Genomic DNA, 18977 nt, shown 5'->3' with positions numbered 1-18977 from the left:
GCGGGGCGAAGGGGCGGGGCTCGCGCGCGGGTTTTGGCGGGAATGCGTGGGGGCGCCGCCATGTTGGGGGGGGGCGGAGGAGCCCTCACGGGGACGCGTTTCGCGCTGTTTTCGGTATTTTTTTAAACTTATCTTTATACTTAAATTATTTAATTACACGTTGCCATGTGTGTCAGAGCAGCACGTTGCCACAGTCAGCAGGTAAAATTTTAAGGAATTTTAGGTCGATTTGCGTGCTGTACAAATGTAGTTTAATCTTTCTATGTAGATTTAACTTCCTATTTCTGTGCAAGCACAATTTCATATTTCTGTACAAGTGTCACTGAAACCCTGAGGATAAATAAGACTCCTAACACTACCTTTTAAAAAATATTAGCAAGTCTGATATTTATTCTTGGACAAGGTTTGTGTGTGTGGCTGGCAAAGTTCAGGCCTCCACATGAGCCCCAATATAAAACTTTTTCACTTTTTAATATTTTAACAAGCAAAGGCACAATCCTCTTCATTATTTAGTATTGCGTTCCCTATTAATTTCCTCACTTTTTATACTGATCTGGTCCAAATTATTTACTCATTTTGTTATCTTTTTCTCAGACATGGAGTCTCCTACCTTTAAACCTTAATTTCCCCTAATTTTCTGATTACTTCAATACTCTTGAAGTGCCATAAATTTAACATCCCCAAATTCTTTGGGTCTGTTCATTGAAGTTTGTCAGGTTTAGATTTAACAAACTTAATTGATGATTTAATAATCAAAGTTATAATAAAAGTCTGTTGGTAAGCTTTACTAGTGCTGGTTAAAAGTGATCACTGCTCATAAATAACTAAAATGACCAATTAAAAATGAGTTAGGAAAGTGATTTCATTTCCAAAACATGCAGAACTTCAAATCTTTTTAGAGGTGTAACTTCATATTTCTGCTTTGAAATGGAAAGAGTTTTCTGTCTGATGATAACTTTTCAAATTTGAAGGTCTTGATTTTTAATTTAAGGAAAACTGAGTTGGAAATATGTGGCTCCATTGCAACCAGGGTCATTACACTGACATAAACATCAAAAATATGGGTCCTGCTCCCAAAATTAATTCTAAGTGTACAAATGGTAAACCACATACTGAAATCCCTGCTCATTCCTTATCCAGGGCATTTCCAAGGGGAACTAGGGACGTAGAGGCAATCCATTATTTACAGAAATAATAGTTCCCTCATCAGTAATCCAAAATAAATTGGTGCTATAGCAAATGAACTCTGAATATCCAGGAGATGAGTTGCCAGTGGAGCCCTTTGCCATGTCAATGAAATATTTCTATCCAAAGGTGAAAAGTTTTTTTTTGAGTCCCAGGGCATGACTGATAAAATTCCATCATCCCACTGGGAGATGCTCCAGCCAGGGGAGGAGCCAAGCCTTTCCTACCCAGATAAAAACTGACATTTTGGACACCAAGGGACCTTCTTTCCACTGCATTCCAGAGGAAAACCAGACCTTTGCACATCATCCCTGCACCTTCAGAGGAAACTGCACCTTCTCCAGGAGCACTGCTCCAGCTGAACCACATCTGCCCCTGCAGGAGGATGCAGCCACCATGGAATGGGACTGTGCCAACACCCTGACTGACTGACAGGTGTCAGCTTGGATTCTGACTCTGGCAGGGGTTGGGATTGTTCTGTGTAATACTGCATTTCTATTTTAATGTTCCTAGTAAAGAACTGTTATTCCTAATTCCCATCTCTTTGCCTGAGAGCTCCTTAATTTCAAAATGATAATAATTTGGAGGGAGGGGTTTTACATTCTCCATTTCAAAGAGAAGCTCCTGCCTTTATTGGCAGACTCCTGTCCTTCTCAGCAGGACACTCAAGTGTCCCCAGGTGCTGCTGACTCACAGGGTGACTCCACAGCCCCAGCAGGGAGTGTGGAGAGCACGTCCCACCCTGCAGGACAGCCCTGCCTGCCCTCACCCACGCACCCTCCACCCACCCTGCAATGCATTTAAGCTCAGCCCAGTTGTTTGTGGGGCTTGCTTGAGCTGCAGTGGGTTCAGGGGGGGTTTGGAGCTGTGCTTGGTGACATCCTGGGAGCTGTCTGAGGACCTGCACCTGCTCTGCTCCTCTTGGTTGGATCCCTTGGGGCTCTGCTGCTTGTGGTGAGGTCCCTTCTCCCACCTTTGCCTCCCTGCTGCTCCCCTTTTGGGATCAGCACCGTGGATGTTTTCAGCCTCTTGAAATCTTTGATTGGTTTGGGTGGGAAGGGACCTCAAAGATCACCCAGTTCCAACCCTCCCATTGTCCCAGGTGCTCCCAACATTTCCTTGGACATTCCAGGGATCCAGGGGCAGCCACAGCTCCTCTGGGAATTCCAGGCCAGCCAGGAATTCCTCCCCAATATCCCTGTGGCAGTGGGAAGCCACTCCCTATATCCTGTCCCTCTGTGCCTTTCCCAAATTCCAGCTCCTTGGAGCCCCTTCAGCCCCTGGAATGTGCTGGAAGCCCTCCAGACCTTTCCTAGACCCTTCAGGACCTCCTGGCTCCAGCAGGAGGTCATTGCTGGGGTCCCTGCAGCCCCCAGGGGATGAGGAGTGAGCCGAGGTTTGATTTGGGTGCAGCTCCTGAAATGCAGTGGGTGGAGGATGATGCTGGTCAGGCACTCAGAGCTGGTTGGGATACTTTGGATCCTGACGTCAGGTTTGGCAGGGTTTCTTGGCAGCCCTTAAATCCATGTGGGATGTAGCATGAGTAATGAAACCAGCTCTAATTTTACCCTAGATTAAATCCCTCCTTCCTGTTTTTCAAAGAGTGACCTGTGGCAGGTGCTGTGGACAGTCAGCTGATTCCTTATGAAATATTGGAGTCTGGAAGCCACAGGTGGGATTTGCTTCCACCAGAGCTGCTGTAGCTCCAGAAGCAGCAGAAATTCCTGTGATGGTTCCTGTCTCTTGGGACAAATTTTTGTTATTTGGTTTAGGTTGAGGGAGTGGAGAACTTTTGGTTAAACTCCTGGTGCCCCCAAGACACAGCAGTTACAAAATGACTCAACCCTCCAGACCAAAGCAGGACTAATCCCTGCCTGGAGCTCCCTTTGTTCCCAAAAACATGAGACAAAGAACTTGCCTGCAACTGTGAACACAACTCCTGTAGGGTGGGAATGGAGCTGAGAGGAGACTCCTCAGGAAGGTGCTGACAAATGCTGAGTGATACAGCTGAGATCTTTATTAAAACTTTCCTCTGGGAATTCCTTTCCTGCTTCTCCTGAGGTGGATTGAGCAGCTGAGCATGTGACAGCAGGGTCAGCTCCAGGCTTTCCCTCAGAAACATTTTGGTTTAGATAAACAAAAAGTTTATCCAGCACTTTACCTGAATTGTGGGACAGCCACAGCTGGGTGTTCCCATGGGAGATTATTCCCAAAACTCAGGAGTCTGCTCTCCCTCCTGAATAACAACCACTTAAATATCCTTTGGAACAAAAAATGGACAACTGGAAATGCCCCTGACCAAGAGCAGAGCTGGGATGAGTTCTGTTTGTCCCTGTTCTCCCCTGCCCTGAAAAACGTGTGAAAGGACACTCACATTTTTGTGGTCAGAGCATTGGGATCGACTCCTCCCCCGCCCTGGCTTGGATGTGTCAGTGGAAAATATTTTTTTGGAGGTGAAATCGGCCTCTTGTCTGCTGGTGGCCTTGAGGGCTGTGATAAATGTGAGAATTTGATCACATGGAGCGATAGGTTCTATCAGATGGGTTTTATCTGAAAACTGAAGCTCTGTATAAATTCCCCTTTGCCAGCCCCAGCTGAACTTCCAGAACCATGAAGCTGCTCTTGATCTTCAGCGCCCTCATCGGGGCTTCCCTGTGCCTGGAGACCTTCGTGGGGTGAGTGACGTTTTTGTGGAAAACCTTTCATTTAAGTTGTTGTTTTTCATGGTCTCAACTTCACCAAATCTGCTCGGGGCACATTTTTTTGGGTTTTGTGGCTGGTTGTTTTTGTTGCTTTGCTGCTCAGCTGTTTGAGGGAACATCTGTTTACTTCTGTTTGGGATTTCTAAGGAGAAGGGTCCAGCTGTGGAGTTGAGATCCTCAGTTCCTCAATTCCTGTTCATCCAAGGCTTGGATTTGGCTGGAGCTGAACCTCAGTGCAAAAGCAGAAAGTTCACCACTTTCCCTTTTCCCCCTCCCAAGTTTCTTATTTCTCTTCCTTCCTCCTCTTTATGCCTTTCTAAGCATTTCAAATCCTGATTTCCAACCATTAAATTCTAAAGGTTTGTCTTTGTATTGCATTGCAAAAATTATCCCGCGGGGTATTTCCTAACAGCCTCACCGATAATTTTAATAATGAAAGATTATAAAATCCTACTGGATAAATCCAGAGGTGCAGTGAGTGAGCACTAGATTCCAGTGAATAATTCTATGTATGAAGTTTTAAGGATTAAGAACAAAAAATAATGTCCCAAAACTCAGGGATTTATAAAGCTAGGAGGGGCCATTTTGATGATTTAATCCTGAAGTGAATCTCGTGAATCCATTCCTCAGCAGCTGTGGTTAATTCACAGCAGAATCCAAACCCTGTGATTTAAAACTCATCCACATTGTTGGTTGAACTCTTGGGTGACACCAAATCAAGTGATTAAATGAGCCATTAACACACAATTAACACTGAATTAACGATCTCGGGAACAAACCAGTTCACCCAGGTTCTGAAAACACCGATTTATTGCAGGCACCAGGTTCTCCGAATCAAGACCAAAAATGAGGAGGAGGTGAAGCAGCTGCAGCTTTTGGAATCGCTGGAACACCTGGAGGTGGGTCATGGCCACAGAGGCATTTTGGAACAATTCACACCGGGCAGGATTTGGGATTTGCATCTCATTCACAACACGGTGTGAATCTGCACCCCATCACCCTGGGGCAGCTGCCATAAATAAGTTTATTTTCTCAACACTTCAAATTTCACCTGCAAGTTCAAATACCCGCTCAGTGTTCAGAACTGATAAATTTTTCTTATTGGTTTTACATCATATTTAATTGTTAGATTTTAATCTTAGTGTTGAAAAACTTGTTTTCCCAGTGGGAATGGCAATGTTTTATCTCCCAGAGTTATGGAAGGAATTTATTAGCCTACAGTGTAAAATTCCAGGTTGTTACTGTTTCTTATTGCCATTGGTGAGAAGTTTTAACATCACTTTTTTAAATCACTGGCTTAAAAAAATATTATATGAATAATTTAGAAATTAAAATTTAGAAAAGTCCTACCAAAGGAGAGATAAAAGGAGAAATAAAAACAATGGGTTTCATGTTACCTAAGACTGGAATATGGAGTTTTTTCTTGAAATTGTTTCTAGTAAAAGGGAGAATAATAAAATAATCATCAGAGACAACTAAAATTTCCTCTTATTTTTGTGACCAAAGCCTAGAAGTCAATGAAAAAACTGACTCAAGGCCCTTGGAATTTGTTATTTTATTGAGTTTATCAACAGAACTGATATAAGGTTGTGGTGAGGGCACAGAGAACATTCCAGGGCTCTTCTCTGCAGGGGATGTTGGATTTGGGAGAAATCAGCATTTCTAAAACCCTGCAAGAGCTGTTTGCAGGATGCCTTCCCCAAACCAAACCCATTTTCCTGTTTGTCTCCAGCTGGATTTCTGGATCAACCCCTCTGCCCCTGCCCTGCCCGTGGATGTGAGGATTCCTGCTGCCAGTGTCCAGTCAGTGAAAGCCTTCCTGGAGTCCCAGGGCATTGAGTATTCCATCCTGATCGAGGACCTGCAGGTGGGCAGTGCCACTGGCACTGATTCCTCACATCTTTGGAAACACTGATTGACAATTTGGCCTCATTCCCACTTTTCCATGCTCTGTTTTCCCTGGGATCCTCCCCTTACTTTTGTACGTTCTGGATTATTCCTCCAAGACAATCCATGGATTGCTGTAGGTGTTCTTTGAGTAGTGACATCAATAAACTCCACAGGGCTCTTCTGACAACCCCTGAGGAATCACACCTGGATTTTTTGGGAATACAAACAATGAAGTTACTCATCATTCAGTAAACTGATAAAAATCACTCACTTGGGCACTAATCTGACATTTCCTCATGAGCAGTAATCCCCAAAAAGCATCTAAACCAGCATTAACTCACTGCTTTTGCATTTATTTCTCTTTCAGCAAGTGAAGCAGACACTTCTCACCATTTGAATGTTATTTTAGGATGTTCTGGATAAAGAAAAGCAGGACATGGCTGAGAGTACCCAAAGGCAGCGTGGCGCCGGCTTCGATTTTGGTGCTTACCACACTCTGGATGATGTGAGTACCTCAGGGGAAGAGTATTCTGATTTTTTTCTGATATTTTTGCATGCTGTCTTCAATTCAACATCCTGTATTAAGACCTAAAATATCCTTGCAGCTTTTGCTGGCATGTGGGTTTGTTTTTTGCAATATTAATTTTGTGCTCGAAGCAATCAGCCAGCGCTGTCCCTGACAGTGTTGATTGAAATTCCAGAAACTCTCCTGTCAAAAAAAAAAAAAAAAAACAACAAAAAAAACCCAAAAAACCAACAACCCTGTCCTTCAGAAGAAAGAGAAATTAAAGGGATATTGAAATTGGGAAATAAAGAATTTTTTGCCCAGAAAAGCTGTGGCTTCCTCATCTTGGGAGTGTCCAAGGCCAGGTTGGAGAAACCTGGGATAGTGGAAGGTGTGTGGGAATCAGCCCATGACTCTCTGGAAGGAGTGGCAGAACACATAAATATGATTTTAATGTCCTTGTGTCCCTTCATTTCAGATTAATGAAGAGCTGGACCACCTTGCATCCGAGTACAGCTTCGTGGAAAAGATCCAGATCGGGGAATCCTACGAGAAGCGACCTCTGTACGTCCTGAAGGTAACAACAAAAACCACGGGCTGTGTGCATGGGGATGCATGACAGCACAGCCCAGAGCATATTCTGGGCTGTCCTTGGCTGGGAGGGGCCAGGTTTGAGTGCTCTGTTTCTGGTTGCAGTTCAGCACCGGAGGCTCCCGCCGCCCGGCCATCTGGCTCGACGCCGGCATCCATTCGCGCGAGTGGGTGACGCAGGCCAGCGCTCTCTGGATCGCCAACAAGGTTCCTGCAAGGGATCCACCTCTGCTTCTCTTGCCAATGCTCCCTGGTATTTCTGACAATATCATCCCTCAGAGTGTTTAAATTCACCTCCCACTGAGGTGACTCCCTGAGGATGTGGCAGCTGGAATTGGAAAACTCGGTCCTGTCACAACAGACACATGTAGTGGTTCAGGTGGAATTGGTACACAAATAAGGTTATTTTGCTGCTTTAAGCTACACAGAAAAATGCAGTGGGGTTTGTTTCCTTCCATAAAATGCCCAGATTTCCAGCTGTCTATAAATGAGGATTTAAATCCTGCTGGAAATGATAGAGAAGTCACAGGATCACAGAATAAGGGTCCAACTCCTGGCCCTGCACAGAACCGTCCCCAGGAGCCACCCTGTGCCTGAGAGTGTTGTCCAAAAGCTCCTTGGGCTCTGTCAGTGCAGCACAGTTGAGAATTCCCAACCTGGCTATTCCATCTCAGCCTTGGCCTGTCCTCTGGGACAGGGAGGAGAAAATTGTTGTCTTCTCCCATTTTATTCTAAAGACCTCCTGTTTTCAGAATAAAACAATAAACCAGATTCACTGCTCACTCCATGTATAACAAGGAACAGTTATGGCCAGCAGATAATGGATGTTCCTTGTTTCCCTGCCCCAAAATCCAGCCTTTCCTCTGTCCCAAACAATGAGGGGATGAACATTTGGGAAGGAATTGCTCTGCTAAGCAGGGTGTGCTCTGTCTCTGCCTAGATTGCCTCTGACTATGGAACAGATGATTCCATCACCTCCCTCCTGGACAAGATGGATCTTTTCCTGCTGCCAGTCGCCAACCCTGATGGATTTGTGTACACTCACACCACGGTGGGTCAGCTCAGGGACATTCCTGGCTCTTCCAAGGAAATAATAAACATGAGGGAAGTGGGCTCTGAAAGTCTGAATGCTGTGAGAGGAGTTACCAAAGAGTTGGGCAGACCAAGATCCTCATTATTTGTCTAAGCCATCCCAACCCCCTGTTTTAGTAAATACATTTAATTTTTGACTCTTGGCAGTTCTGATATACACTTGGGATCATTCCTAGGATCAGTCCCTCATAGGTGGGAGTTTTCTGGGGAGCAGCTGTGGTGCCAGCAGCTCACTTTGCTCCATTTTGGAAACATTTCTCTGTTGTAGAATCGCATGTGGAGGAAAACCCGCTCCAAGATTCCCGGCAGCGTCTGCGTCGGAGTGGATCCCAACAGGAACTGGGATGCAGGTTTTGGAGGTAGGGATAAACTTCTGGCTTCTGGATCCTGGTACACAGAACCAGCAACTGCCTTTAAAAAGGGGATTAATCACCCTGAGCACAGGAGGAGGCAGCATCATGGAATTATGGAATCACAGAATGGTTTGGGTTGGAAGGACCCAAAATATTATTTAGTTTCACTCCATGCCATGGGCAAAGACACCTTCCTCTATCCCAGGTTGTTCCAAGCCACAGAATACCCCCAGGAATGGGGATTCCTGAGTTTTCTGGACAATCTGTTCCAGGTTGCATTGTCTCAAAGCACCTCCCATGAACATTCCCACTGTCACTGCTGTTTGAGCACTTATCAGCATTTACGGCCTTGCTTTGGCTGCAGCCCAGCTTAGTGTGTCTGCCCTGACTCCCAGGAATTCCACTCCTCACAGGTTTGTTCCCTCCTTGCTCCACCAGGTCCTGGAGCCAGTAACAACCCCTGCTCCGAGTCCTACCACGGGCCCAGCGCCAACTCCGAGGTGGAAGTGAAATCTGTTGTTGACTTCATCAAGAATCATGGAAACTTCAAGGCCTTCCTGACCCTCCACAGTTACTCCCAGCTCCTGATGTATCCCTATGGATACAAATGCACCAGGCCAGATGATTATGCTGAGCTGGTGAGACACAAGGACTTGGCTTTCCCTTCTTCTCTTCTGTCCAGCTGCCTTTCTGTACTTCCCATACTCTTCCCTAACCACAGCTGGAATAATATCTCTGAGGCAATCACAACCAGAATTCCAATGGGAAAGACCTCTGGAGGTCTCTGTTCTAACCCTGTGCTGAAAGGGCTTTGGAGTCAGAGCCAATTTCAGTCTGAGTTTGGATTAATTGTTTTGATATTTCTAAAGAAGAATTCCACAGCTTTTTTCAAGCTCATCCCAAAGTTTCCTGAATCTCTTTGTCCTAATACCCAATCTACCCTGTGGCAATTTGCTGCCTTTTTCCCCCTTCACAAAGAACTCAGCTCTGTTTTCCATCCAACCCCCATTATTCAGTTGAAATGAGCACAAAGTTGACCTTGGAGTCTTGGAAATTTGAGTGGTCCTCACCCCCACCCCCCTACATTCTATGCCCCCTTCTCAGCCTCATTCCCTGGAATTTTGGAGTCTTGGGAATTTCTGGTATCTCTTGAGCCAGTGAGAGAAACACTGGATGAGCACTGACAGAACCTGCTGAAGTTACCTCACCTGCAGTGGCACCTCCCAAAATCCTGTGGCTGCTCTTGGTGTGAATCATCTCCACAGCAGTTTGGAGATTTCTGGTGAAATCCCAATGTTCAATCTCAGGAAGTGTGGCTGCTTCTTGACCTTCCCTTCATCTCCTCCCCTGCAGGAATCTCTGGGAAGAGCTGCTGCCAGTTCCATCCGCTCCCTCTACGGCACCACCTTCCAAGTGGGCACCATCTGCAAAACCATCTGTGAGTATTTGGCCCCTCAGAGCTTTTAGGGGCTGTCCCTAACACCAATCCCTGTCCTCCCCTCAGGGTCTGCATCATCTCCTTTTCCCTTCCAGACCAAGCCAGTGGAGGCAGCATTGACTGGAGCTATGACAATGGCATCAAATACTCCTTTGCCTTCGAGCTGCGGGACACGGGGCGCTACGGCTTCCTGCTGCCTGCCAACCAGATCCTGCCTGCAGCCAAGGAGACCTGGCTGGGCCTCAAGAGGATCATGGAGCACGTCAGGGACAAGTCCTCCTGAGAGCTGGGCTGGAGTTTCTGCTGCAGCAGCTCTTGAATCCTCCCTGCTGGCTGCAGTGATGGGAATGGCTGAATAAACCCCCTGTGCACCCCCTCTATGGTGTTTGATGTGTTCCTGGTCCTTGTGTGTGACACATCCCCCAGGAGATTTTGGGACACCTCCCACTGCCCCAGGTGCTCCCAGCCCCAATGTCCAACCTTGGGCATTGCAGGGATCCAGGGATTCTCTGGCAATTCCAGCCCAGCCAGCAATTCCTAATTCCCAAATCTCCCCTTTCCCAATTCCCTGTGTCCTGTCCCTCCATCCCTTGTCCCCAGTCCCTCTCCAGCTCTCCTGGATTCCCTGGAAGTTTTCCCTGGATCCTTCTCCAGGCTGAAGGGGCTGGTGCAGAGGGCCTGGTGTTAACCAGCATAATCCAGGCTATGGAACTGATTAAAGTAATTTAATTTCCCTTAATGAGCCTCAGGGCCCTGCCAGGCCCCCGACCACTGCCCTCAAATGTACACCCCCATACATCTGGCTGCCCCTTTTCTCCCTCCCACCCATTCCCCATGGGTGTGGTTGGAGGGAAGATGGAGATGGGAGGAGACACCTCAGGAGCCCCTGTTCCACTGTTAATCCTGCAAATTTCTTGGGGATTAAGAGCAAAGAGCTCAGGAGGCCCTGAAGGATCAGAGATTAGCACTGGCTGTTGCTGCTGTGGTGATTATCGAGTCTAACAGGTTTATCTTGGTGTCTTGTGACCCCCCAGCAGCTGGTGAGTTACTCACCCTGGGGAGCCTGGCAGGAGAGCAAACAGCACTGATGTGGCCGATAAAAACCGATAAAACCCTGCGGGGTGGAAAAGGGGAAGGCACAGAAGTGCCACAGGGGGCTGGGTTTGGGTTAGAAGCTGTTGGTTTGGAAAGCAAACCCATGCTCGTGGCAGTGTCCCTGTCCCCTCTGTTCATGGCTTTATCCAGAGGTACCTGCTTCCTAAACTGACCAGCTTTCCAAAATCCCATCCTCTGCCCCCTGATTAAAAACCACTGATGGTAAATCCCAGGGACAGGGCACACAGGTGGCTCTTGGAGCTGGATGAGCTCTTGCCAGAGCCTGAGGAGCCTTGATGGGAATGTGGAACTGTGACCTTGTCCTGGCTTGGAAATTCATTCCAACCATCCAGGGCTTGAGGTTCCCTGTGCCCTCCTCTTGAAGTGCCTCTGTGAGGAGAGCTCATCCAGGTGTGGGGCCCTGACTCCAGAGATTTGGGGTCAGAGCAGTGGATGCCACCCAGAGGAACAGGAGGGTTGTGCCATGGTGGGAGATGGGCTGGAGATGACACAGTGACCTTCCCATGCCAAGGAAGGAGACAATTGAGGAAACAGAGCCAAGCTCTTCACCACACAGAGTGATGGGAGAGACACCAGCATCAGCTGGAAGGGGGAGAGCCAGGAGGGACATCAGGAAATGCTTTTCTCACCAGCAGAAGCAGCAGGACCTGGTGCCAGTGGGGCTGTGCAGCCTCCATCTCTGGAGGACTCCAAGATCCAGCAGGGAGGGAGCTGGTGGGTGCCCAGAGCTGACCATGCTTCACCCAGGTCAGACATGTCTTGGGCTGCAATACAGGATGTGGCCAGCAATGTGAATTCTGTCCCCATCTGTTAAACCAGCTGAGGCAGTGACCCTGATCTCCTGGCACACATTATCTGCTCATGGGCCATCTTTAAACCAGCTGGGCAATCATCTTTATCTTTCCCACAGCCCATCCTCCCTCCAGGAGATATCTCCTGTTCATGGCCAGTGAGTCCCAGGGCATGACTGATAAAATTCCATCATCCCACTGGGAGATGCTCCAGCCAGGGGAGGAGCCAAGCCTTTCCTACCCAGATAAAAACTGACATTTTGGACACCAAGGCACCTTCTTCCCACTGCATTCCAGAGGAAAACCAGACCTTTGCACATCATCCCTGCACCTTCAGAGGAAACTGCACCTTCTCCAGGAGCACTGCTCCAGCTGAACCACATCTGCCCCTGCAGGAGGATGCAGCCACCATTGAATGGGACTGTGCCAACACCCTGACTGACTGACGGGTGTCAGCTTGGATTCTGACTCTGGCAGGGTTTGGGATTGTTCTGTGTAATACTGCATTTCTATTTTAATGTTCCTAGTAAAGAAGTGTTATTCCTAATTCCCATCTCTTTGCCTGAGAGCCCCTTAATTTCAAAATGATAATAATTTCCATTTGAAACAGAAGCTTCTGCCTTTATTGGCAGACAAGTGTCCTTCAAACCAGGACAGATTTAGACCTCCCATGGTCCCTTCCCACCTCAACCACACTCGAGGAGGATCCTGAAACCAGCTCTGTTCCACAAACCTCAACAGACCCCAGCACCTTCCCCACGGCACCTCCTGCTCTGGGTGCAGCCAGAATCCCCAGATTTAGTGGAGAAAACCACGGCCAGAGGGTGTCAGCTGTACAAACCTGCCCTGGGAGGTGCTGCCAGCCTGGGAACACAGCCCAGACCCTGGAGCATCCCTGACAAGCACGGTGGGAGCTCGGGGCAGCACAGATAAGGCCCAACAAAGGCCCTGCTGTAACCTGCAGAACAAAGACTCTGCTTTAACTGGGGAACAAAGACACCTCTGACAAACTGACCTCCTGGGATAGCCCCAGCTGCTCCAGAGCCACTGCTCACACTGAAAACACAAAAATAATTCATTTTCTACCCCAAAATGAGCCTTTCTCTCTGAGCATTACCCCAGGTGAACGTCCTTGTGCACCTCTGAGCTCCACAACCTCCATCAGCTTTGAAGTGAGATTTCATCCACCATCAAGTGGCCTCACTGCTGGGAATGGTTTGATGAATAATTTGAATAATATATTTTACATTTTATATATTTATATATAGATACATGGATGCATAAGCCAATTAATCATAACTACGTCTACGTTTAAACGCTTGCTTTTTCTGTGAGTGACTTTGTAGTAGCTTGCATTACACACACATTACTAATCATAATTATGATTGACTTACTCATAGCAATGTGCAGTGAAGAAATCCGTGGGAACAAAGAGGTGTTTCCTTGTGGTTTTGGGGCTGCTGTGCCCACGCCATCCCATGGGCTGGGAGCCGCCTGTACCCGCAGCAGCTCGGAGCTGGGAGCGGGGCCACTCAGCCAGGACCCGCTCACCGAGGAAGACGTTATCAGATCCTCCCTAATTTGGCTGCTCTCGTGTTGACTTTGCCAAATAAAGCAAACATTTGGGCTGGGAGCCCTTCCTGCCGGCGCTGCTCGGCGCTGCGACGCCGCGGGGACGGCGAGCGGCTCCGGGAGGGACCCGAGCACCGAGGGGGTTCTGTCCATCCTCGGGGTTCTGGTTCTGCTCCCAGCCACCATGGAGACCCTCCTGGTGTTCCTCACCCTCCTGGGGGTCACCAGCACCCAGCAGCTCTTCGTGGGGTGAGTCCTGCTGGATCGGGGGTGGTGGGAGCATGGCTGGGATGGGGATCCAGCTCCGCCATCGGGTGACATCCCAAAGGATGGAAACCCCACAGGGGATTTTCTCAGCTAGGAAAGGGTTGGTTTCACCCCAGGTTTGGAGCATGCAGCAGGTGGAAATGGGGGAATGCTGGACCCCGAGGGCATTGCTCCAAGCTTTGCCAGGCTGTGGAGTCCCAGAGGATTTGGGATGGCTATGGAGCCATCCAAAGATTGCTGGGAATGAAAATCCAAGGATTTCTGGGAATGACAGACCAGGATTGCTGGGAATAAAACCAAAGGATTTCTGGGAATAATAGCCAAGGATTACTGGGAATAAAACTCAAAGATTGCTGGGAATAACAGCCAGGGATTGCTGGCAATAAAACTCAAGGATTGATGAGAATAAAACCCAAGAACTGTCAGGAATAAAACCCAAGGATTACTGGGAATAACAGCCAGGGATTGCTGGGAATAAAACCCAAGGATTGCTGGGAATAAAACTCAAGGATTGCTGGGAATAACAGCCAAGGATTTATGGGAATAAAACTCAAGGATTTATGGGAATTACAGCCAAGGATTTCTGGGAATAATACGCCGTGGGAAAGAGCAAGATGTGACTGGAGAAGGGGCCCTGTGGAGGGAGGGCAGCATTTTTTCCAGGATGAACATCCTGCTTGTAGCTCCTGGAGATCAGAACAGCAGAGCCAGTGCAGGAATGAGGCTGAAAAGGGGCCATGGGATGCAGGGGGGTGGGGGTGAGGACCACCCAAAACTCCCAAAGATTTCAATCCATTTCCAGAAAGGTCTGAATGACTGGACTGACAATTGGAAAGTGAGAATTCCATGTTCAGAGTAGGGAAAAATCTATCCATAAAAATGTACCCCCAGGATGTTGGACATGCCACCAGCATGAAAGGGATCCAAGCTTGTCCAGGGAATGTCAGAGCTGCCCCCTGATTTTGGCAAAAATCACAAGGACTTAATGCCTGCCTGAATCCCCCAGACATTTCCTAATGGGCAAATGGAAATTGTTATCACCCTGGGGAGGTGGTTAAACTGATAAAGGAGGAGTTCAGAGGATGAAAGGTGGGAAAGGGGAAAGGTGAAGGAATTTTGTGCCATTTTGGGAGGGGCTTGAAGCACTGCCCAACAGGAGAGGCTGGAGGATTGATCTGAGCTGACAAAACCTCTGTCCCATAGAACATTTCCTCCTCTGCAGGGGCTGTGCCTGTCCTTGGGCAGCCCAGCCAGACTAAATCAAGAATAAATCCCTAGACAGAGAACAGATCCATGTGAGATATTCCCCAGAATATCAGCAGCTGATCAAACAAGGCTGATCATCATCTAAAGCTCCCCAGCATTTACTCTTTGCCATCATGGCTGCTCTGAACCTGCTTTTTTTTTTTCTTTCAACACCAACAATTGATGCATTTTCCAACCCTCTGAGATGGTGTGGAGCCTCCCCCCAGGCTGAGTCCCCTCCCTGTGACCCCTGTGCCTCCCTGCAGGGACCAGGTCCTGCGTGTCACCGCCAGGAATGAGGAGCAGATCTCCCTGCTGGGGGTGCTGGGGGAGCAGGAGGAGCTGCAGGTGAGCTCTGAGGGGTCCTGAGGTCACAGACCTGGTGAATCCAGGCCTCCCTCCATCCCTTTTCCTCCCCATTTTGGAGATGTTTCATTTAGAACCATGTCAATATCAATTTAACCTGGGGTTTCTTGAGCTCAGAGCTCCTGTTTGGTGTGAACTGGGAACACCCCACAAATACTCCCAACAACTTGGGCTGAAGTATTTCTGTAGGTCCCTATCCAGACATTCATCTGTGGCCCAAAATTTGTCCAAAAACCTTTTTAGGTTCTTCATGGAAACTCCTGTGAGACCCCTGGGGAGCTCAGTGGGTGAGCACCAGCACAGGATGGGGCTGAGTTCTCTCCCTTTCAGCCCAAATTCTTCTTCCCAGGTGGATTTTTGGCGTCACCCCAACAGCCCTGGCCACCCCGTGGACCTGCGGGTGCCCTTCCTCAGCCTCCAGGGAGTCAAAAAATTCCTGGGTTTCCACAATTTTTCCTACAGCATCATGATTGAGGATGTGCAGGTAATAGCTATGATGGGATCAGGATAAGCTCCTGCAGCTCAACCCTGAGAGAAAGTCCAAAAAGTTGGAAATCAAGAAATGGAAGAAAAATCCAATGCCCTGCTCCTTTCAGCCCGTCTGATTTGGGGGGTTTTGGGTTTGATTTTTTTTTTGCCTCCTGACCAGGAATTACTGGATGAAGAAAAGGAAAGCATGAGGAGGTCTAGGAGGATAAAGAGAAGCTCCAGGATGTTCGATTTTGCCTCCTACCACACCATAGATGAGGTACCTTCCTCTGCAGAGCATTGGCTTTGTCCTGCTGGGGTCACTTCCATGTGGGGAAGGTCGTGGTGGGTTCTTGAGCCTCTTTGGGACACTTTTCTCCTCCTTGCTTGAGCTTTTAGCTGAGATGGGAGACTGGGAAACCTTCCACATCCAGCCTGGAATCTCCCAAGCCTGTGGAAGACATTTTCAGCTTCACTGTGGGGGTGCCTGGAGCCCAGTTTGGGCCTGCTGGGGGCTGTGATGGTGTTGAGAGCTTTTCCCCTCACCATTCATTCTGCTTTCCCAAAAACCTTGTGATGTGCTCACACAGAGCTCCAACCACCTCGTGTTCTCCAGGGAAGCATGAGGTCTTCGCCAGGGAGGCTTTTGTTGCATCCAGTGCTGGATACCCTCAACCAGGCTGAGCCTCATGACCCAGCAGCTCCTTTTTCCAGATCTATGACTGGATGGATGTGCTGGTGGAGGATCATCCCAGCCTCGTCAGCAAGATCCAGATCGGGCAGAGCTACGAGGACAGACCCCTGTACGTGCTGAAGGTGGGTCCTGCCTGGAAAATCCCCCCTCAGGATGAGAACTTGTGCCAAGGGAGATTCTGGGGGGACAGCAGCAGGAATTTCTCCATGGGAAGGGTGGGCAGGAGGTGCCCAGCGAGGATTGGAGTCCCCGTTTCTGGAGGTGTCCAAGGGCTGTGGGATGGGGACAAGGTGGGGATGGGGCACAGCTGGGATGGGATGATGCTGGAGGGTTTTTCCAGCCTCAGTGATCTGTGATTTGCACAGTTCAGCACCGGGGGACGGAACCGCCCGGCCGTCTGGCTGGACACCGGCATCCACGCGCGGGAATGGATCACCCACGCCACCGGCGTCTGGACGGCCAACAAGGTGACATTGGGGTCACCTGGGGTGTGGGACCCCGATTCTCACCCTGCATCCATCCCAGCCCTCATCTCTGAGGGGCACTGGGGCAGCTGCTGCTCCTCTGCACGCACAGATCGCCACAGAATACGGGCAGGACCCCTCTGTGACAGCCATCCTGGACAGCATGGACATCTTCCTGGAGATTGTCACCAACCCCGACGGCTTTGCCTTCACCCACAGCTCCGTGAGGGCGGGGACATCGCGGGGGGAACTTGTCCCCAAGCATGGCTCTCTGTGGTTTTTGGGTCCCAGGAGCGGAGATCACTGCTTGGGCAGGGTTGGGATTCCCAGGGTGGATCTTGTCCCAGTGCTGTCCCCAAACACATCTGTCCATGGTTTTTGGGTTCCATGAGTGGAGATCTCTGGAGATGCTTGGGCAGAGGTTGGGATTCCCAGTGGATCTCATTCCAGCACTGTCCCCTACCATGGCTGGTTTTTGGGTCCCATGAGTGGAGATCACTGCTTGGGAAGGGGATGGGATTCCCAGGGGATCTCGTCCCAGTGTTGTCCCCAACCACAGCTGTCCATGGTTTTTGAGTCCCATGAATGGACTCTGCTCCCTTGGGCAGGAGTTGGGATTCCCATCCCTGCTCTGCTCTCCTCTCCATGTGCTCCTAGAACCGCCTGTGGCGCAAGACCAGGTCCATCAACGCTGGATCCCGCTGTGTCGGAGTGGATCCCAACAGGAATTGGGACGCTGGGTTTGGAGGTGAGACCTCAGCCACCAAAAAACATCAAAACTTTCAGCTAGAGGAGAACCCAGGGATGGAAACCCTGAGGGATCCTCTCTGGATCTCCTCCCCTGCTCCAGGTGCTGGCTCCAGCAGCAATCCCTGCTCTGAGACCTATCGTGGTCCTCACGCCCACTCCGAGAGGGAAGTGAGAGCCGTCGTGGATTTCATCCGCGCCCACGGCAACGTCAAATCCGTCATCTCCATCCACAGCTACTCCCAGATGCTGCTCTTCCCCTATGGATACAGGAGGGAACCCACTCCTGACCACCAGGAATTGGTGAGATGGCCCCAAAACCAGCTGGGAAAATCAATCAGAGCATCCCATGAGCTTCCCTGCTCCTCTCGTTAAGATACAATCCAAATATTGAACCCCTGCACCTGGGTCCTGGTGGAGGGTGGCTGTGAGATGGACCTCAAATATCAAAAATTAAAGGTTTTTTGGGAAAATCTAGAGAAGGGATGGGGAATGATGAGCTTTAGATCCCCCTGCCTTTGATCCATCAGATCCCACCACTTTTGGTGGTTCCTTTGCAGAATGAACTGGATGGACCTCAGACATGAAAATTAAGATTTTTTGGGAAATCCAAGAGCAGAAAGGATTGGGATTGATGAGCTTTAGATCCCCCTGCCTTTGATCCATCAGATCCCACCACTCTCATTACATACAACCCAAATATTGAACCCCTGCACCTGGGTCCTGGTGGAGGGTGGCTGTGAGATGGACCTCAAATACCAAAATTAAGTTTTTTTTGGGAAAATCTAGACAGGAAGGATGGGGAATGATGAGCTCTAGATCCCCCTGCCTTTGATCCATCAAATCCCACCACTTTTGGTGGTTCCTTTGCAGAATGAACTGGCCAAGAAGGCTGTGAGTGACTTGGCCGCCGTGTTCGGGACAAAATACAGCTACGGCAGCATCGCCACCACCATCTGTGAGTGTCCCTCCCTCATCCCCTCAATCCCTGGGGAATGGGCTCCCAGCTGAGCTCCTCTCCCTGCAGACATGGCAGGAGGCACCACCATCGACTGGGCCTACGACAACGGGGTGAAATATTCCTTCAGCTTGGAGCTGAGGGACTCGGGGCGTTACGGATTCCTCCTGCCCAGCTCCCAGATCGTCCCCACCGCCACCGAGACGTGGCCAGCGCTCCTGGACATCATGGTGCACGTCCTGGAGCATCCATACTGACCCCAACACCCCCCACAGCATTCCCTCCTCTCAATAAATCCTCCTGGAGATTCAGTGCTGTCAGCCACCCTTGTTTCTTTCATGCTAAACTCTCAAAAAAAGGGTGGAAAAGGACTCACAGCCTTGCAGGTGTTGATTTTCACCTTGTGACTTTGGCTCAAAGTCCTCATCCTTTGGAGCTAACAGACAGCAAGGGATAAAATGGTTTTTTGGGCAAATAACACCAAATCTGTGGGGTTTTGACCAGTTTTGCTTCATCCTTCCCTGGGGGGCTAC

The 18977-nt window shown here is 49.1% G+C and overlaps 2 protein-coding genes across 5 annotated transcripts; both read left to right on the top strand.

Annotated features, from left to right (window-relative positions):
- The first annotated feature begins 62 nt into the window (after positions 1-62).
- LOC130248518 (carboxypeptidase A2-like) lies at positions 63-10134 on the top strand. 4 transcript variants are annotated; one of them, XM_056482322.1, is made up of 12 exons: positions 63-114; positions 3774-3860; positions 4705-4786; positions 5620-5754; positions 6187-6282; positions 6761-6859; positions 6979-7080; positions 7814-7924; positions 8234-8324; positions 8757-8956; positions 9672-9756; positions 9852-10134. In XM_056482322.1, the coding sequence occupies exons 2-12, from the start codon at positions 3796-3798 to the stop codon at positions 10037-10039; spliced, it is 1254 nt and encodes a 417-aa protein (XP_056338297.1). In that variant the 5' UTR covers positions 63-114; positions 3774-3795; the 3' UTR covers positions 10040-10134. The 4 variants fall into 4 exon arrangements, with proteins under 4 accessions (XP_056338297.1, XP_056338296.1, XP_056338298.1 ...); XM_056482321.1 differs by having other exon boundaries at positions 66-201; XM_056482323.1 differs by lacking the exon at positions 63-114 and adding an exon at positions 2049-2139.
- A 3140-nt stretch (positions 10135-13274) lies between these two features.
- On the top strand, positions 13275-18755 carry LOC130248512 (carboxypeptidase A1-like). The gene is made up of 11 exons (XM_056482310.1): positions 13275-13484; positions 15014-15095; positions 15463-15597; positions 15763-15861; positions 16296-16397; positions 16641-16742; positions 16852-16962; positions 17397-17487; positions 17590-17789; positions 18360-18444; positions 18514-18755. Exons 1-11 carry the CDS (start codon positions 13420-13422, stop codon positions 18699-18701), a joined length of 1260 nt encoding a protein of 419 aa, XP_056338285.1. The 5' UTR covers positions 13275-13419; the 3' UTR covers positions 18702-18755.
- The last annotated feature ends 222 nt before the right edge of the window (positions 18756-18977 follow it).

This window comes from Oenanthe melanoleuca, chromosome 1A (assembly GCF_029582105.1).
Source record: "Oenanthe melanoleuca isolate GR-GAL-2019-014 chromosome 1A, OMel1.0, whole genome shotgun sequence".
In the NCBI taxonomy this organism is placed as follows: Eukaryota; Metazoa; Chordata; class Aves; order Passeriformes; family Muscicapidae; genus Oenanthe; species Oenanthe melanoleuca.
This window is presented reverse-complemented; position numbering and strand designations above follow the sequence as displayed.